Here is a 19,729-nt window from a genome sequence, read left to right as displayed (position 1 = left end):
AATCACATCCCTTTTTAAAACGATGAGCAGCTTTTTCGAACATAAGGAACAACATTTTTAACAACTGGTAAATAATTTTCTCCAAAATCTAATAAATCTTCTTCAAAGTCCAATTTTTTGATTTTTCAACTGATTATAAGAAAATTCTATTCTGGTTCCTTTATTGTTTTTTCTTATGTTTTTCGAGTTTCAATTGTATTGTCTGGAAGGTTTTGTTAATTATATCTTAATCTTCACCATTTTTTAGTTGATCTATTTTAAATTGAATATCTAAACTATTTTCTTCTAAAAGCGGATTTTATTTTTTACTTTTGATTTTTGTGAAATTTCAACATTCACCGTCCATTTATATAGTTAAGCAATAATTTGTTAACAACTTCTTTAAAATCTTTACCATTACTCAGTTCATTCAACACAAAAACACATTGCTCCAGCTGTTGGAAGCGCAACAAATCTTTCACATCTGAGAACTAGCAGCTTGATTTTGATAAAAATATCTAATCAATTCTATAGGTGGGTTTGTCCTCAAAACTTTATCCATACGATATGTCAATTTTGTGTCTCATTTTTGCATAATAACAAATATCGCGTTCCATAGCAGCTTGATCTAATTCACAATTCCAGTAAATTTCTCCCTAACTTTTTGGTAGTCTTTTCCTTAAAATGTTTAATGTTTTTTTTTTTTTCCTCCGAATGTTAAGGGTTTTTTTTTTCGATGTTTGATTTCACGTAATTCAAGTTTTTTGCCAGGCCTAATCCAGATACCTGTAAGTTGGTAACTCTTTAATTCAAAAGGTAAATTGTTGATAAAATCATTCAAAAGTCCACATCCTTTTTAGATGAACGATTGGAGCAAAACTTTACGTTTTAACATATTTAACCAACAGGTTTTTAATCATTTCATGGAAGTTTTGTTCGAAATAAAAATCCTTTCAATCGCTTTCTTTTCGTTCAAAAAAATTGTTGTATTCCAGCCTTTCCTTGATATAAATATAATTTATAATTCCATCGAGTTTGTCAAATCGTTCGATATATTGTATTCAATCTATTTATCATTGTATTTTCTTACACCTGATCCTTCGATTCTTTTTTTAGTTGATCAAATTTTAAGAGATATTTTTTCTTCTTAAAAAGCGGATTTTTTTTTTTTCTTTACTGATTTTTTCTGAAATTTAACATGGATCATTCCATTTATATGTTAAAATTGAGTCAGATTCCCATAAAATTTTCTGTATACTTTTTCAAATCTTCTTCAAATATAAATTATCTTTTGGAACATCAGTTGCCTGTTAATAATCTCCATAAACCTTGATTCCTTATATGTTTTTTCTTAATAATAAATATCATTATGCTCTTACACTTGGCAAAATTTCCAATCATAAAACTTTTTCTTTTTTCTGTCCCATTACAAACCAAATTTATAAACAAGTGTAATTGCCTTGCTTAAATTCATCCTAGGTTTATACCAGTAATCTGTTACCTTTTTTCGAGTTGCTGGCCCCTCAGCTACTGATAAGTAGATCAAGTTTAAATTTATAATTTGAGGTTTAAGTTCATATAATCAATTTTTGAAAAATCAATTCCAGAAAGAAGGAGTATGTAAAAGTCGAGTCAACGCTCGTAACGCCCATGAATTGTGATTATCCTTAACATGACATCACTTCTTTTCGTTCAAAAAATGTTGTTTGTCCAGCCTTTTCTTGAGCATAAATATAATTTATGAATAAACATTGTTTTGTTCAAATCGTCGATATATCTTTCAGGATGGAGGTGTGCTTATCATTGTTGTTTCGACTTTGTTTAGTCTCTTCCAAATTGGTAGATCAAATGAGATATTTTTTACCTTTACTTGACTTTGGTTTCTTAGTTGATGGATCATTATTTTTGTAAATTGAGTCAGATTCACTGGGCGCTACGTAAAATTTCTGTATACTTTTTACAAATCCTTCTTTCTGGAGAATATAAATTAAAATCTTTTGGAACATCAGTGCCTGTTAATAATCTCCATAAACTTGAGTTTCTGATAAGTAGCTGTTTTTTTCATTATAATAACAGATATCAGCTTAATAATTCACGGGAGCAAATTTCCAATCATAAAACTTTTTAGTTTTTTCTGTCCCAATACAAACCAAATTTTATCATCCTTTGCTCTAGGAAGAAATTTTTATACCAATTTCACCAATTATTATATCCGTTGTTCCAGGACTTATTGGTTCAACTATGGTAGAGTCTTCAATGATTCGAGGTGTCTAAATGGTGTTGAAGATGGTTAATTTTGGCAATTCAAACTCAGATTCTGGTATCGAAAATATCAGCAAATTGTCGTACAACTGGAACCAAATTCATTAAATTTTGATTATCGCTTAAAACATTTTCAATTTTGCCCTCAACATTTTTTAATTGCAGATGTTACAGGTTGATTAATTTTTTGAATAAATTCTTGTTCTTTTTCATCAATTCGAATCTGTTCTTTAAATTCTTTGATTAATTTCTTTTCTATTTGATCAAGTTTTTTCGCTTCTTCAGAAGTTACGTTTTCGCCATTTATTTAGGAAAATTTTGAAACCGTGGAAAGTGGAAACGTGAACACGGAACGTAAAACGTGAACGTGGAAAACGTTTGAACACGAAACGAGAACACGAAACGTGGACCGTAAAACGTGAACGTGAACGTGGAACGTAAAAACGAGAACACGAAACGTAAACGTGAACGTAAAAACATGAAAACAACTAGAATAATCACACGTTTATATTGGAAAATTTATTCAAAATATTTACCATTTTTAGGCTTCAAAGGTAGATTAATTGTTAAAAATCCGTAGTTCTTCCTTCCAAATTTTATCACATAATTCATTAAAGTGGTTAAAACTCATATCAGATCCCACATAATTGTTATAAATCTTTCTCGAATAGTGATCATCTTGCTTAAAAATACACAACATATTCAGGTTATATTTCTTATAACTTGTTTATCAACCTTTGAAAAGCATTGAGAAAGATAGATACAAGAGAAATTTTTTGTGACGAGACATTACGAAAATATTCCTTAATAACGTCCTGATTTTCCAAAATACAATCATCAAAAACGATTAACGAATTGGGTTTACATTCGCTTAACGGAACTATGTCCTCAGAAGCATTATAAAAATGTGATATTTTTTTGTTTAAGTTTTTCTCAATATTTCAAATCTTTCTTGTAATTTTTTATAGGCGTCTTGTTCTAAAGATTTACTAAAAACATACAAATTGGAATAAGGAATCAACCTATTGTAGATAAAATTCAATAATAAAGTTGTTTTTCCACATCCACTTGAACCACAATTAACAATCTGATCTGATTGGTTGATCTTTCTTATTTTCTTCAAACGTTTGAAGTTTTATCTGATCTTTTTGCTTTAAAAATTTCTCCATTTAATAGAAGATTTTCATCTTGAAGCAACGCTTGCGAAAATGAAGCTGTTTCAAGTTGACTTCAGAAAGCTCTAAATTAGTTTTAAACTTGGAACATCCTATACATTAGAGGAAGAATCAAATTATTTTATCGGTTTAAGCGGTTTTTATTCTGACAATTTTGTAATAAATATTAGTGAAAGTTCTCCTTATTGCATAGGATTTAGTGAGAAGAACATAACAAAATACTATGGTTTAAACAAAGGATATTATACTTTCGATCAAATAAAAAATCTCCCTTAAAAATTATCTGAAAACATTCAAACAATCAGATAAATCTTTAAACTTTGACGAAAACAAGTTTTGAAATGCAAAAAAATTATCTCTCTAATAAAATTCAAATAAAAATCACCAGTAAGAATAATGTTTTCAGCAATTATTGTAGATTTGTTAGGGTTTGTTCAAGAAACTATTGAGCCAAATCAGATATATTTAGGAAATAAAACGCCAAAATTTAGACCGTGGTCGATGTAATTGAAGTGCACTGCAATCTCGTTGAACCTAGTTTGAAAATCATACCGAACATTTACACAAAGAATCTGAAATTTTGTACACTTTTTTCCCAAATGTTGCTTATGGATCAAAAATCAGTGAAAAAACCGAATTGAAATCGATTATATTCCAATTAGAAAAAATATTAAAAGAAATTCAAAAAATCGTTCTGGACTATTCAAGACTCTGAAGGAAATCTATTAAATAATGAGAGTAAAACAACAATATATTTAAGATTGAAAAAGGAATAAAAATGAGTTGATGATGATGACAAAATTCAATATTTTTACTTAAAAAACAAGGGGCTATTCGAATGGCCCCTTAACAATCTTCATCCTGACCCTGTTTTTTATCAATGAATCTGGACTTTATACTGAAATAAAAAATTACTAGTTAAATTTTTTTTCTATCTAAATGGAGTCAGTTGTGAATCCTACTCAAATTCAATAATAAAGAGAAATTTTAACATTTGTTGACGAAAATAATGAATTTTGGTTTAAGGCGAAAGATGTTGCAGAGGTGTTAGAATATAAAGATACGAAGAAAGCAAATTAAAGAACATGTCAAAGAAAAATATAAAAAAAAGCTTCGAAAACATACATTCTGAAGGTAGGGTGATTCGCCCCCGCCTTCAAACTTTAAAAAAAAAACACTGTTTTTCATTAATGAATCTGGGCTTTATTCTCAAAATAAAAATTACTAGTTAAATTTCTTTTCTATCTAAATGAGTCAGTTGTAGACCTACTCAATAATCAACTAAAATTCAATAACAAACATATCTTTACGATTGTTGACGAAAACAATGTGATCTGGTTTAAGGCTAAAGACGTAGCAAAAATTCTAGAATATGAAAATACTATGCAAACGATCAGAATAAACGTTGACGAAGATGATAAAAACTTCTATTTTAATCTAAATATAAGGGGGGCTATAAATAGCTTACCTTCAAAACTTCCAAAATAACACTGTTTTCGTTAAAATGAATCTGGACTTTATTCTTTAATTTTGAGATCGCATAAACCAGAAGCGAAAATTGTTAAAAATTGGGTTACGAAAGAAGTATTACCTTCCATTAGAAAATATGGGTGAGTACAAACTCAAAAACGAAAATAAGCAGTTTAAAAGATGAAATAAAACAGTTACAAATTTCAGGTCAAATGAAATCCTTGAAAATAGAGAATCAAGAATTGCGAATGGAATTAATGAAGAGAGATATGGTATGTAAAGATTTTGCTAAGAAAAAACACCATGTTTTTGTATTAATTAAGAAGAATCACATGTGGGAATGGCCTTATTACGTTATCAGAGCTCAAAAGAGAGAAATACCAAAACGATTAAAACATCTAAAAATAAATTATCCTGAATTAGAGATTTTGTTCATGATGACGAACCAAATTCTATCAATCTGTATAACCAAATGAAGAATCTTTGAATATTTTATACAACGGAAATCATTTTTACTACAAATATGGCAGAATCTCGACTGATTTATAGAATATCTAAATTACACGATGAAAATGTTAATAAATTTTATTAAACTCTCGAATTATGATATTTTGTTTGTAAATGTTTTTGAAGATAAGGTAACCATTGAATGATTCGTCCACACTCGCAAAGAGTCGGTTTCTTTTGACTTTCTCGTTTAATTCTTCTAGCACAATCTCTACAAAAAGCCTTCTTGTTATCTTTACTATAATGCCAATCGTAAAATTTGGAAATATCCTTAATTTTCTTTACAAACGCAACATTTTTTTCTCTTCTAACGTTAATTTTTTCTAATTTATCGTATAATTCTCTTGCATATTTTTTATGACAATCCATACAATAATAGTATAATCCATCTTTGGTATTCTTATTTTTATGAAAAGCTTTCAAAATCTTTAAAATTCTTTGCACCTTGAACATTTCTTTTGAGCCTCCATTTATATAGAAAAAATCTTTGACTTTCTCAAATTCATATTCATAAAAACTTTCCGGTTATTTCTTCATTATTTAAATCTTTTTATACTATAAGTTACAGGATCTGTGTTATTAATTTGATAAATCACAAAGATTTCTCTTGACCAATTGTTCTTATATTTGTTCGAAAATGTTTGTTTTTTACTAACAATTCTTACATGATCATTGACTTTAAATTTAGTTTTCGTGTGAATTTCAGGTGGAACATAACTTGAAAACTGTCTCTAATAACTCCTTTTCTGCATCTTTATCTACGACTTTGGGCTTCATTTTGATTGTGCTGTGAACTGTATCGTTATAATTGTTTTACGATTTTTTTGAAGAATATCGATCCATTTAAAGTTTTTATTAATCTCAAAAATTACTTTCATTCTCTCATTTTGAGTTCTGTTATTATCTCTCTACAATACTTGATTTCTCTTCGTTTTCAGTATGATAAATCTTGAAGTGTCCGTATTTTCTCAAAACATCATTAAATTCTTTATTTTTAAACTCTAAACCCTTATCTGTATGAAGTAGGTTTGGAGGTTTGTGATTGATCCTTATGGCATCTTTTACTATATCTTCGAAAGCTTTTGAAATATCCTTGCCGTTTTTTCTTTTGATAGCTCTTGACCAAGCCTATTTTGAGAAAGTATCAATAACATTTAACATATACTTAAATCCATCATTTTGATCTGAATAGTTAGACATTATTACTAAATCTGCTGCCCATAAATCGTCAATTCCTAAAAGTTATAATTTTTCTCTTTTTAAACTTTTTTCCGTACTGGTGCATGAATTTCTCTAGCTTCAATCTCGATTTTCTTCCTTATTCTTAGATTCTTTCTTTACTTGTTTTTCATTTGGATTCTTTATAAATTTACTCTTATTTGTCTTACATTTTGAACATTTTGCAGCAATTCTATACAATCCGTTTTGAGTTTGAACGATTTTAGAATCTATATTTTTCGTTTTTTTCTTGCATTTGTGGCAGTGAATCAAATCATCTTCCATTTTACATGTCAAAGTTTCCAAGTTTTATTTAACTCATCTAATATATCAGATTTTGCTTCATTTTTATAGCCATAAGGTTACTGTATCGATCTTATTTTCTAGGACAATTCTCTTATCATCTTTAGCGTTCAGTGCTAACTTGTTTATAGTGATGGTATACAATTCATGTTTATAGCTTTTTATTACAGTCATCTCCCTAAATTCTTCTTTATCTTCGAACAAACATCTCTTCAAGTTTTCGATATATTTTATTGTTTTATTTACAACGCTTCTCTTAATTCCTTTACAACCTAACTGGGTTTTTATCTAGATATTTGTACGAGTACATCTTTGATCTTAAACCACAAAATTCTTCTAAAACTTCGCTATTTAACTCATCTTTGAATTTCCCTATTACCTTCTTATTTTTAGTAGTGAAACATTCATGATCTTTTGGATAATCACTTTGTATCAAAGTCATCTATATTTTCTTTAATAATTTTAAAAAGGATCTCGTTTCAATTCTAGAAAATAACTGTCTGTATCCATGTAAACACAGATTCAAATCTGGATCAAACTTCTTTAATTTGTTGTAATAAAACTCGTACATTAGCAATTTTGAGAGGTCGAGAACTGAAAATCCTATGTAAATCGGTTTGTTTAAATTTAACCTTTTGTTTGTACATGTGACTCGCTATACAGTTTGTCGTCAAAGATGTTAAAGCATTTGAAGTTCGTTTTCTTGGCCTGTTTTCATTGAAAATTCTTCATTTCGTAGTCTAATATCACATCTGTTTCTCACATTTTCCATAGATTTTCCAAAAACTGAGTTGTTCATTAACTTGTAAAAGTCCTTCTCAAAGTCACTTGTAGCTTTGGTTCTCATGTTTGTGTTAAAATCAATGTAATCTTTCATAAAAGGCTTCTGATCGAATGCAATAACTCTATTCACATGTTTCAAAATCATACCTTGTTCCAGATAGAATTTCAAATTTCTCGAATGAACAACGTATTCAGTTTTATCCAGTAGAGTTGTGCAAAGTTTGTTTTTAAAATGTTCTGGAGCAAGAGGTAAATCCTTGTGATGTTCGTGTAAATTTGTTGGATATTCTAGATCGACTTCAAGAATATAGCCATAATCTTCGTCGCCAGTGAGTTCCAAAATTGTTTCTTTCCATTTCTGCTGTTGTATACGTTTTAGGATCCATCCACTTGATTTCGTTATATGGTAAATTTTGCATAAGTCCATACCCATAAAGGTTGTTTGCATCGACGTACAACAAATAGTTTTTCGGGCATTGTCTTATCAAAATCTTTCAAATATTTGTTATTTGCTTTAACATATCGTTTAATACATTGAGAAATGCCTCCGCGAATACCTTTTTTCGATCATCAAATACATATTATAATCACTAATTAACTGTAATTCTATCTTCGTTAATTTTAACATAGCGTCCCATGCAAGACTGGGAGCTGTTAGATAGTGTGCTGGATCAAGTTTATAGCAATTCAAACAAATATTCCTAAAATTTTCAAAGATATCAGCGAGCAATAGAACATCTTGAATGTTATAGAGATCAGAGTAATTTCCAAGATTTTTATCTTTTAATTTGTTCCAAACATTTAAGTAGTGTTGAAAATCTTTCTCAGATATGCTCTATCTGTCAAAAGTGAATAGAAATCTTGAATTCTCAATTCTTCTGTGTAATCAAGTTTTTTCAATACTGTCGATAAATTCATAGGGAAATATTCCTTTTCCAGATAGAATTTTAAAGATTTCTTCTTCGTCATTTGGTTGTCTATCTAGAATTGCGTTCAGACCATCTTGTATAAAATGATTTGTATGTTTGAAATCATCTTTTTTGAGGTTTTTTAGCTAACTTTTCTATAGACGATGCCATAAATCTGAACGTATCTACAAAAGAAAACTTGATGAACTTTCTTGGTTTATCATCTTCAAACTCATACCCATATCCTGAATTTACTGAATAATTTATGTATTTTTCATCGGTGTTTGCGATCAAATCAACATTACCATACTGTTTTGCCAATTCTTTTATGTACAAATGAGCATCGTAATTTGACATATTGTGGCAGAAAACGGGAATATTTTGAGGAAATTTGAGATTCAAGTTACAAGATAAATGAGCAGCACCTCTAAATTTACCTGTTAAATGACAATGATCTCGTACTTTTTTTCTTGTTTGATTATCAAAACCCTCACATTCACAAATATGACAAAGACTGGAATTTTGGTACGCTAATTCTTCTTCTTCGGTCAATTTCATAGGTATTTTATTCTTAGAATTATACTTTTTAGCTATGTATTTCGATAATTTATTAAGTTTCTTCAAACAATTTTGCAGGAACATTTGGCAAATCTTCTTCATTTTTTGCTCTATAACATATAGGTTTGTACATGCGATTTGTCACATTTGACACTAAATATAGAGTAAAACCATAAGGAATGTGCTTCTGAATCTTGGTTGTAATCGATCTTTGTGGATTGTTCTTGCATGTCGGAATTTTTCTAATATGCTTTCAAAATCCATATAAATAACGTAAGGATGAGAAAATTTCTTTTGATAATTAGTAAATGATGTTGTTTGACCTGGAAACGGCATAATTGGCTTACAAACTTCGTGTTGCTTGCAAATTTCTAAATGATCTGTTAAATCTCCAGATTTGTAGAAATGGCTTAAACATCTTCTGCATAGAAATTTTTTATTTTTACACTTAGATAACTGAGAAAATACAAGTTTGTTTAAATCCTGTTATCAAAACATAATGAGATTTTTCATCTTGTTTAACATACAATAAATCGATTTCTAACTCGGCATCATAAATTTATTTCTGAAATTTGTAACGGAACAATATTGAGTTTTTCATCAAAACTATAGACATTTACAGACATTTTCGGATAATTATACTTTGCTTTACTGCTTCGTTTTTCAAATAATTGTATATCTTTTAAGGACATTGGATACTCGAAACCTGAAAATATCTCGTCATTTACAAATTTCTCGTATTGCTTTGCTCTGTCAGCATTCTTTTTCAGGTTTTTCAATAGCGCATCGGATAGAATAAACAAAACAGAAATCATCTTTATTTTTGATATTTACACAAGCTTTCTTATCTTTGATTTTCTTTGGCAAATCGATATATGATCCTGCGTTCATTATTTCGTGTTTATTAGGCTCAAAAACTAGTTGTTTGCAGCTTTTTTAAATGTCCATCCAGAACCCTTATTTGGATGATTTGTCTGTTCTCGATGTGTTAATTTATTAAATTGCTTAGTAATAAAGTCGTTTACATCAAAGATCTCGTCTGCTTTTATAGTAAAGTACATTGGACAAGTTTGTGTTTCACCGTTCACTAAAGTTCGTTCGTATTCGCATTCTAAAGAGAGATATCCTTTACTATTTTTCACAGTTTCTTGAAAATTTTTTCGATTAAACTTTTAATTTCTGGGCGCAAAATAGAAAGATATTTGTAAATTGACATGAAATTGTCGTTCAAATTTGTTAAAATGTATTGCTTAAATAGACCATGTATTGAGGATAAAACTTCTACATCAATGATATTTTCAGGTTTCTCATTAAGAGTTTTGTCAATTTCTTCGATAATTTCAGACTTAGTTTTATCGTTTGTTTCAATGGACAATTTCTCAGCGATTGATTGAATTTTTTCATCATTAAATAGATTGAGATCTTTTTTACTTTCCTTAAAATTTTTCTTTAGTTCACGCAATTTTTCTATATTATACATGTTTTGGTGATCGGCAATTTGATTCTCTTTAGCCCAAGGCCCTCAAATAATTTAGTTCTTTATTATAAATTTCTTTGTTCTTCAAATGATTTTTTTCGACTTATAATGTCGGGTAAAATGATGTTCGAAAACATCTTTTTTGCAGTACGGGCAGGATATCTTTTTCCTCTCCATTTAAATAGGGAAAATTTGAATCTGCCAAGTTTTTACTTTTTAGTAAAATATCTTTTTATTAAGCTGAAAAATAGCAATAATTCAGTAGATTTCTAAGGATTTTTATCAAAATTTGATAAAAATCAGCACAATTTATGGTTGAAACAGCCTTTGATTCTTCTATTTAAAAGAAGAAAAAATTTGTTTAAACTAACACTTTGAAAAGTACAGATTTTTACTAAAATTTGATACAAATCAGCACAATTTATGGTTAAACAGCCTTTGATTCTTCTATTTATATAGAAAAAATTTCATTTAGAGATTTTTTTTAAATTTCAATTTTGTAGTGATTTTTTCGAGAAATATCGTTCACATTATCAACTTTAAAGCTAAAAATTCGCAATAATTAGAGAAATTCAGTAGATTTTCAGGATTTTTCAAAAAAACTCTAGTATATATGCACCTTAAGAGCTGTGGTTTTGACCCTAAAAACACGTTTTTTAGGGTCAAAACCCCGGTTTTTTTGTGTATTTTGGAAGTATAGTGTTGATTTTTCACCTTAAAAGTGTAGAAGTATTAATAATTTTTTTCTATGTAAATGGCACTGTTACAAGAGTTGAATAAGGTTGGTGATTTTAACATTCAAAGAATACAAGAAATTAATAGAAATTAGAAGAAAATAAGAAATACAAAATTGTGAATTTGGAGAAAATGAAAGATAAATTCGGGTTTACAATAATTGCCGAGTTGGAAGATTGTAAAGTACACTTGCCCAAACAGATTTTTGACTGTTTTGGATGAAAAAAAAGATTAAAGAATTGAACAAAAATGAAAAAATTACACTTGGTTGTTTACTGGAAAGAAGACTATTAAAGATAAAGACTGTGTTACAATTAACTTCGTGGAATAAAGATTTCGAAGATTTCTGGATTTTTTCATTAAAACAGCTTAAGAAATTAGAAGCCTACAATGAACAGTAAAACAGCTATAGATTCGGTTAATTTTTCATTCGTGAGTTACAGATTAGTTTATTGTCCTTTAAAACCAGTATTTTACGTTGATTTTCTGACTGTCCCAAAAGTGAGCTAGAACCCTCACATTCATATCTACTTATATATATATATATATATATATATATATATATATATATATATATATTCCCCCAAGTAAGTGTTTTGTCCAAAATGATTCCTAAATTATTTACAATTCACAGTCCAAAAACAACCTGTTACAATCTGATCGTGATATCTTAAAGTTCAACTCAATAATATATTTTCTCAATTCATTATGTCACCAAAAAAATACTCCTGAACCAAAAAAATAAGAAAATGGAAGTTCTTGTTTGAATAACAGCATTCTTGTAGGTATTTTAATAGAATAATTCAAATCCTGTAAATCGTAAACAAAAATACCAAACTCACGTCTTTAAATGAAATAACTCATTGCTGCAGTAAAATAATTATTAATGTGTAAAGTGTTTAATTATAAAACATGCTCAATGTAATGTGTTGATGGCTAATTTAATTTAATTACTAGCATCAATTTTACAGAGGATGAGGTTATACGTAAAACAGGACAATATCAGCAAAATTATTAATACACTCACCCAGTAATACGATTTTAAATTTTAATGTTCACAATAATAATTTTAATTGGATATGTGTTTTTTGTTAAGCTAAATCATAATCTTATTAGACTGCACGTTTTAATTGTTTTTTCAATGCAAATTTTGTATAATGAATGTTAACGATTTAATAATTAAAGATTGGAAAAATCATTTATTTTGTTCTATTATAGCTGCCGCAGAGAATCAGAAGTTAATACGTAAGAAGATCTCAATGTTACCTTCAACACCAAAGACACTGACGAAAGCGGCTCTAGGTATATCGAGGACAAGCACAGCAGCAACATCCCTGGTTGCAGATTACAACTCTTCAGAGGAAGAATTAAGCTAAAGCCTATTTAATCTGTGTCCCATTTAAAACAAAATCCCTTTTAGAAATGTTAATCCATTATCTCTTTGATGGATAAATTTGGATTTTTACTACAAATATTTGAGATATGTCAAAACGATTGTTCAGTGGTAAATCATACTCACATTGTAGTCAGCCCAATTACTTTTTATTCAATGTGTTGTAAAGCATGTGTTTGTATATTTCTTTGAAAATAAGTTTTAATCCTATGTGATAAGATTGTTTAATATATTTAGTATGATAAGAAAGGGAAACAAACAATGCTATATTTTGTTACCATGTATATAATATTTTATAAACATATTTTTATTATTTATATTTATTAAATTATTCATGAAGTAATCCTTTTTTCTTATCCCATATCACCTTTGTTTTAAGAAAAGTTTGTCATTCATTTGTAAAATACAATTTTTTTTTTTTTTTTTTTTTTTTTTTTTTTTTTTTAAGGAGAGACCGATCCCCTTTTAGGCCTTATTCTGTCCGTCCTCATGGGCCACTGGCCTGTGCGAGGATCTTATCAAACAGAATAAGGGGGAGAGTCGATACAGTACAAGGTCGATGGTACTGATAAAAAGTGCAGCGGTCACAGACAGGATTTGAACCTGCACTATCTCTAACTCAGACCCAAAGTCCAACGACTTAGACCGCTCGGCCATCGGCACTCCCGAATCTTTCTGAAAATGGAGAGTTTCTATATGGCTTCAAACTATTATTTTCATGAAGTTTCAAATGTGTAGTGGAGCACTTATGATTTTATCAAAAAGAGTCAATTTGAGTCAATTTTGATATTTATCTAAATTTAATGTAGTTTCAAATTGTGTCTGGCCATTTTAACCCTTTAAGGAGTATGGACGTCATATGACGTCTTCCTTTGATAGGCTAAAATGAGTAATGGATGAAATCCAAAAAAATACCAAAAGGAGTAAAAAATTAAAATCTTAAAAAAAATGTTTATTTACATTTTAAAGCTTAATAAAAAAGGACTACATGTTCTACAAGTCAATATTTCAGTACTTTTTCAAAATCAAATATCTTATTTCGTCACTACGGCAGACTCAATCAATATTGTCTGCCTTTTGGAGAACAGTAACAAACTAGATGGTTGCTCAACAAATATGTCACTCTCACAAGATAAATATGGCCACAGTATGCAGTATACAAGGAATGGCTAGTATAATGTGGCGGCATTTTCTGACAACAAAGCGATGCGCGCGCGCGACGCAACCTTGAGTCGGTGGCTTCTACCAGGTGTCTACTGCGATCTTGTGGTAAAATCAGATTACAAGTGAATGCGAGCACAAACATGGAAGTTAAGTATGTTGCCGATAGATAGAACCACTTTACAGACTAATCTACCTAAAGGCAATCAGTAATAGCAATGCATGTACAATAATACAAAAATACAGAGGCTAAACGTCATATGATGTCCTTACTCATTATGTAGAGTTTACACACACTCCTTAAAGGGTTAAAGTTGGAGCTGGATTTCAGCTTGGACTCACTTGGACACAACTTCCAGGCTACTACCAGGGGTCCTGGTAACGCTGCCTCGCCTGTTAAAAATAAAATAATTTAATTTGCATTGTCTTTGTAATGTAAATCCAACTGTCATAACCAAGATAATACATCTATTCTGTTTTTTTTTTGTACAAAGGTAGCTCAGATTCTGAAATAAAATGTTTTTTAAAAAGATAATTTATTTCCATACATTGGGTAGTTTCAAAATTGTTACATTGTTATAAGTGAAAATACTATAGCAGAGTTATTTAGCATTATATCACCATGTTTTTGAAAGCACATACAGATGATCAGCATAACTCTAAGGAGCAAGCTTCCTGTTCTGGTATTTGTAATATCAGTTTGGTCTCTCCACTACCTTACTCTTGTGTATCATGCACTAGAAGAACTATCACATCTTTCTCTTCATGAACAAAAAACCACACAAATCTGATCTAAGTTCACAGTGATACTTCATTATTGTTAAAAGCACAATAAAATTGCGTTGATCATCCTGGAAAGTATGCTGTAGAAGTCAACATAGAACTCAAAATTCTGTTTACTAAAGATGTGTCTCTTGTATATAGAACTGCAATTCCCAAGAGCCAAGAAAATAATTGTGTAGAATATTAGCTGACAACATTGTGGACAGGTTGTATCTTTCAAGAAATGCAATGCATGAATTTGATTCATTAAATGATATCAAAGTTCTATGTTCAAAATACTGCACTAAAACTAGCTCTTTCTTGTTGGGAGAAGAGTAGATAACAGCCATCATCATCCTGCAATTGCTGAAAGAAATTCTTTATTTACAGTTCAAATCGGCTAGGTAATTTCGTTTTGATTTCTTGTCAACATGCAATTTCAGCTTGAAATGAGTATTATTGCACTTTTAATTTAATGATTTCTCCCTCTTTCTCTAGTATTTTAAATGAACAATTTGATTTCTAGCTTGTATTATCTCATCATGGACAACTTTTATAATTGCTTTTTTATTTTTGAATTCTTCTGTTAAGAGTGTGTTAATTTCACAATTTAGCTCTGCTTCCACGTCTCCCTCTTTGCAGTTGGAGCTAACTACACTTATACTGTCACGATATGATAAATTCACTTTAGTCAGTTTCTTTACAAGTGTCACAATAACCAGCTTACTTTGTTCTCTCATAGAGAATTAAACTGTGTGATAGGCAAGTCTGTACATTTCAGGTGAAACCATTGTCATTATCCTTTACATAAGACACTACAACTATAATTGGTTACATTTTTATTGAAGTATCCACATGGATGATTTATTCATTGTTTTTTTTTTTTTATTCTTTGCTTTTACCATGTTTTAAAGTGTATCAATAAAAACAATCAAATAAATAAAAATGTTTTGAGTATATAATACAAATTAATGTTTAATATTTTACTCATTAATTATATAAGATAAACGTATAACAGGTATTTTATGTAATAAAATATTGTCTATAGGTTGACAAAAAGTTTTGCTACAAGTTGGATTTGAACTACTGATAGTCATAGCTAAATATTCACACTCTGATGCTCTAAATATCATTACAACTATCAGTTATTAAACAACTGTCACTTCTTGTCCTTACTGGTTTGTAACATGAACAATGTACACTGTCACTACCAAGGGTAATACTTAAATTGTTACCAGGTATTGAGTTGTAAATCTATTTGTTCTTCGTGAAATATTTGTTGATAGTATAATATAATATAAATGTACTTATTTAATGTTCTATTTATCAAACTTGATTATTTTATAGTTTGATTTATTTTAATTTATGTACTTTATAATTTGTAGGTTATATAAATATTCTGGGATAGAATATCTTTTACAGTAACGGCACTTGTTTTATCTAAAGTGCATAACTCTAAAAACCCAGATTTCTTCCTAAATAGATTATTTAAACACATTTTATACTTCCCAGGCTTCTTAAAAACTCAAAATAGTACTTTAAAATGCTGCACTTCAACACATAATGTTTCATAATCAATTCTTAGCAGACAATCATTAAACCGTTTGACCTAATCCCACATTTTATCCCATTTCTCCTTGTTCCTCCAACACTCAAGAATTTTGATATCATTTTCAATAGATAGCAAGCAAGAAACAACACTGTTATTTTCTTTTTGTAAAGTTTTGCTTAGCACATTTACACAGGCCATGGCTTCAGAGAAAACCAAAAGACAGAAAAAATGAACAAACCCCTGAGGACACAGTTGAGAACAGTATAGAAGGGTAGAGACAAAGATAATACACTTGAGAACAAATAAACACAAATACTAGTGAATTTATAATACTAACTTTATGTTCCTTTCAAATACATTAATTTGAGTACTGTTGGCTATTTTTTCACTCTAAATCAATTAAATAATATGATAACTAAATAATAAATATTAAAGAATTACTTCTCATTTGTCAAGTGTTGTAAAATTAATGTTACAATAATCCATATGTTTTAGCAATTGTATATTATAATACCTTACAATATAAATGTAAAAGGCAATATGTCATTTTAAAATGGCCAATATAAGGTATATTATAAATTTATATAATATAGGTTTATATTATACAACTAATGTTATGAGAGATGAGTTTTTACATAATATTAGTTTCTCTAGTTTTCATTAACATCCATAAACAGCCTACTCTCTACAATGCTATTCTTTTAATGGTTTATTAACTCTAAAACTGTTAATGAGAATTATTTCTAATTAAATTGTAATGGATCGGGTATTGTTTTTCTTTTGAAATAGGATCGCTGCAATGAATTTATGAGTACCATTAGTACATTGCAACGTCTCTCACTTACTTCATTGTAATCAATCAGTGTAATACCAGTCAATGGATTCAGATCGGTGTAGAATTAATGAGGTTGTTAACCTGAGATTTCGAAATAGTCTTCATTAATCATTTCACATTCTACAAAAAAGTTTCTTGATGTTTTGAGAATGGCTGTATAATTTATTCTGTATTATAACGTGATAAATTAATACCACACAATATATTGTTTCAAGTGTATAAACAGTATTTTTTTAACTGTTTGTAGTAATAACTAGTTATCAACACTAACATATTAATTAATTAACATTAAATCTATAAAATCATGATATTCATTTAAATATTGGTTATATCTAATTAATCATGTTTTCCAGTTTTAGCATTTTTGATCTGAAACATGTTGTATATAATATATGTAAAACATCTATTTGATGTTAAAAACGAAGAATTCAGATAACCATCATTTCAGACATTTTAAATATACAGAGTAAATAAAGCACAACGTTTTTAGAAGTAACTCTGGACAAAAACCTCTACTGGAATGAACATGTCAGTAACATTTGTAAACAGACCAACACCGGACTTTATGCAGTCAGTCACATTAAAATTGACGATCAATATAAAAGCGGCCAAGTTGATATGCTATGTCTTGATTGACTCACACATGAGATATGGTATTGCAGCATGGGGAAATCATCAGCTGGTAACCTGAACTGAGTTCTGATTATTAAAAAAAAGCCATAAGAACATTAACTGATCTTCAACAAAGAGATAGCTGTAGGCAAGCATTCAAGACCCTTGGTATTCTAACAGTAACAGTCTACATTCTCCAAGTCATTCTTCATGCAGACACCCTAACCACTGTAACAAACAGAGATGACCATTCATATAACACAAGACTCGCTGCAAAGTACACTCAACCTCGACACCGAACAGCCCTATTCGAGAAGAACCCTTCACATATGGAGCATAAACTGAAAAATTTGCTGCCCAACAACCTACAAAGCCTGACAGGGAGAAAACTGAAGACACACTGCAAAATTACCTGCAAGAAAATCCAGTGTATCACCTTGACGAATTCCTGAGTCTGCTTCAAGGATTCATTACTAAATAACCTTTGACTTAAATCCATTACTTGATATTATCAGATTTGTAATGCAAAAAGATATTAATTAATTAAATTAAATTTCTAGAGTTTCATCTAGATTAAGTTTAACATGAAACTATTATATATTTAAAACTTTGTAAAAGAGACAGCACAATGTCTTACGCTTTCAGTTGTCCTCCTCAAGGAAATTTCTTTATGATTTAAGCTATACCTTTGGAGTACTCGAGTTAAAAACTGTTCATAAAGTTTTACAACTACTATAATACCTTGTAAAATCTGTTGAAGAAATTCAAAGCTGGAAATGTTAAGAAAGAATAATGATGTTGTTTAGTTTAGTAAATCATAGAAGGGAAAATCTTTCTTGCTGCAGTTAACAGCACTTTTTGAGAACGTACCCAAACATCTACCATTGTTTCCACTATTGTTATCATTGAGAAATTTTTTTATTGCAAAAATATTTCAGAATTAACGTACATGTACGTATTACTCTGCCTACTTTAGATTTAAACTGATTTTTTTTATAGTAAGATAGGTTTGTCAAAATGCCTATGAACAAATAAAATTATTCTTGGTAACTCTAAATTTTATTCTGTACACTTAATAATCGTGTATGGTTGTTAATTCCTGGCATAACATAAGTGTATTGTTTACATAATTAATTTAACTGCAACAAATGCTTACATAAAGTATCAAGTTTGTTTTCTCCAAAATATGAAATATTAAGTATGTACTGTTTGTAAACATCATTTCTAATTTGTACATTCATGCTGGTCTGGATTTTTAATTGTTTATTTCCTCCAAATGAATTTGAAAAGTTTTCAATACGTAGATACAAAGTACCAAAATCCCATTTAATGTGGAAGGATAGAGCTAGAATGGTAAAACGTTGTGGTATAAGATTAGTAGTAGCAGATTCAATTCTTCCTGTGGATGTTGCTTACTGTATTTTTTATCTGATTAATTAAGCTGAATGGAAATAAATCAATAAATTATATTTATTTTTATAGATTTATAAAGTTTATATAAAAACTACTGTAATAGTTTACTGATTTAAGTTTTTAAAGGTTTTATACGAGGAAATAAAAACAGTAAGAAACAAGTACGTAATATTGTTGTACATTTTGTTGTTCAATCAATTCTCTGTTAAGAAAAACCTTTTATATCAATAAGTGAATTTTATGAATGGTTTCTTTCAAACATTTTAAGGAATAATTTATGATTTACTAATGAAAAAATTACATTTACATTTCTCTGACTATAGGAGATAATTTATATTTATGTTTCTGTTCAGATACAATTGTATTTTTTTACTAAATTTGATTTATTATTAAAAATATTTGAACTGAGCATAGTTGGAAAGTTTTTGTTTACTCTCACTTGACCAGAAAACCCAGTTATTCTCCGTTCCTCTCATGTTATTGTGTCAAACTGTCAAACATGATTGACACTAAACAATTACAAAACTTCCTACGACGCAGAGTTCCGACCTTCCTAAATTCCCCTGTTGAAGGAAAGGTAAAGTACAGAAAATCTCTGGACAAGATTGGGGCCACCAAACAAGATT

General features: G+C 29.3%; 1 protein-coding gene across 1 annotated transcript in view; it reads left to right on the top strand.

Annotated features, from left to right (window-relative positions):
• Positions 1-13,111, top strand: part of LOC124369437 (coiled-coil domain-containing protein 130 homolog) — a 38,488-nt gene extending 25,377 nt beyond the window's left edge. Inside the window, exon 6 of the mRNA XM_046827445.1 lies at positions 12,594-13,111. Coding sequence (XP_046683401.1) covers positions 12,594-12,751 — 158 coding nt within the window. The 3' untranslated portion in view covers positions 12,752-13,111. The remainder of the gene's footprint in view (positions 1-12,593) is intronic.
• Positions 13,112-19,729: the final 6,618 nt, after the last annotated feature.

This window comes from Homalodisca vitripennis, chromosome 1 (assembly GCF_021130785.1).
Source record: "Homalodisca vitripennis isolate AUS2020 chromosome 1, UT_GWSS_2.1, whole genome shotgun sequence".
Classification (NCBI taxonomy): domain Eukaryota; kingdom Metazoa; phylum Arthropoda; class Insecta; order Hemiptera; family Cicadellidae; genus Homalodisca; species Homalodisca vitripennis.
This window is presented reverse-complemented; position numbering and strand designations above follow the sequence as displayed.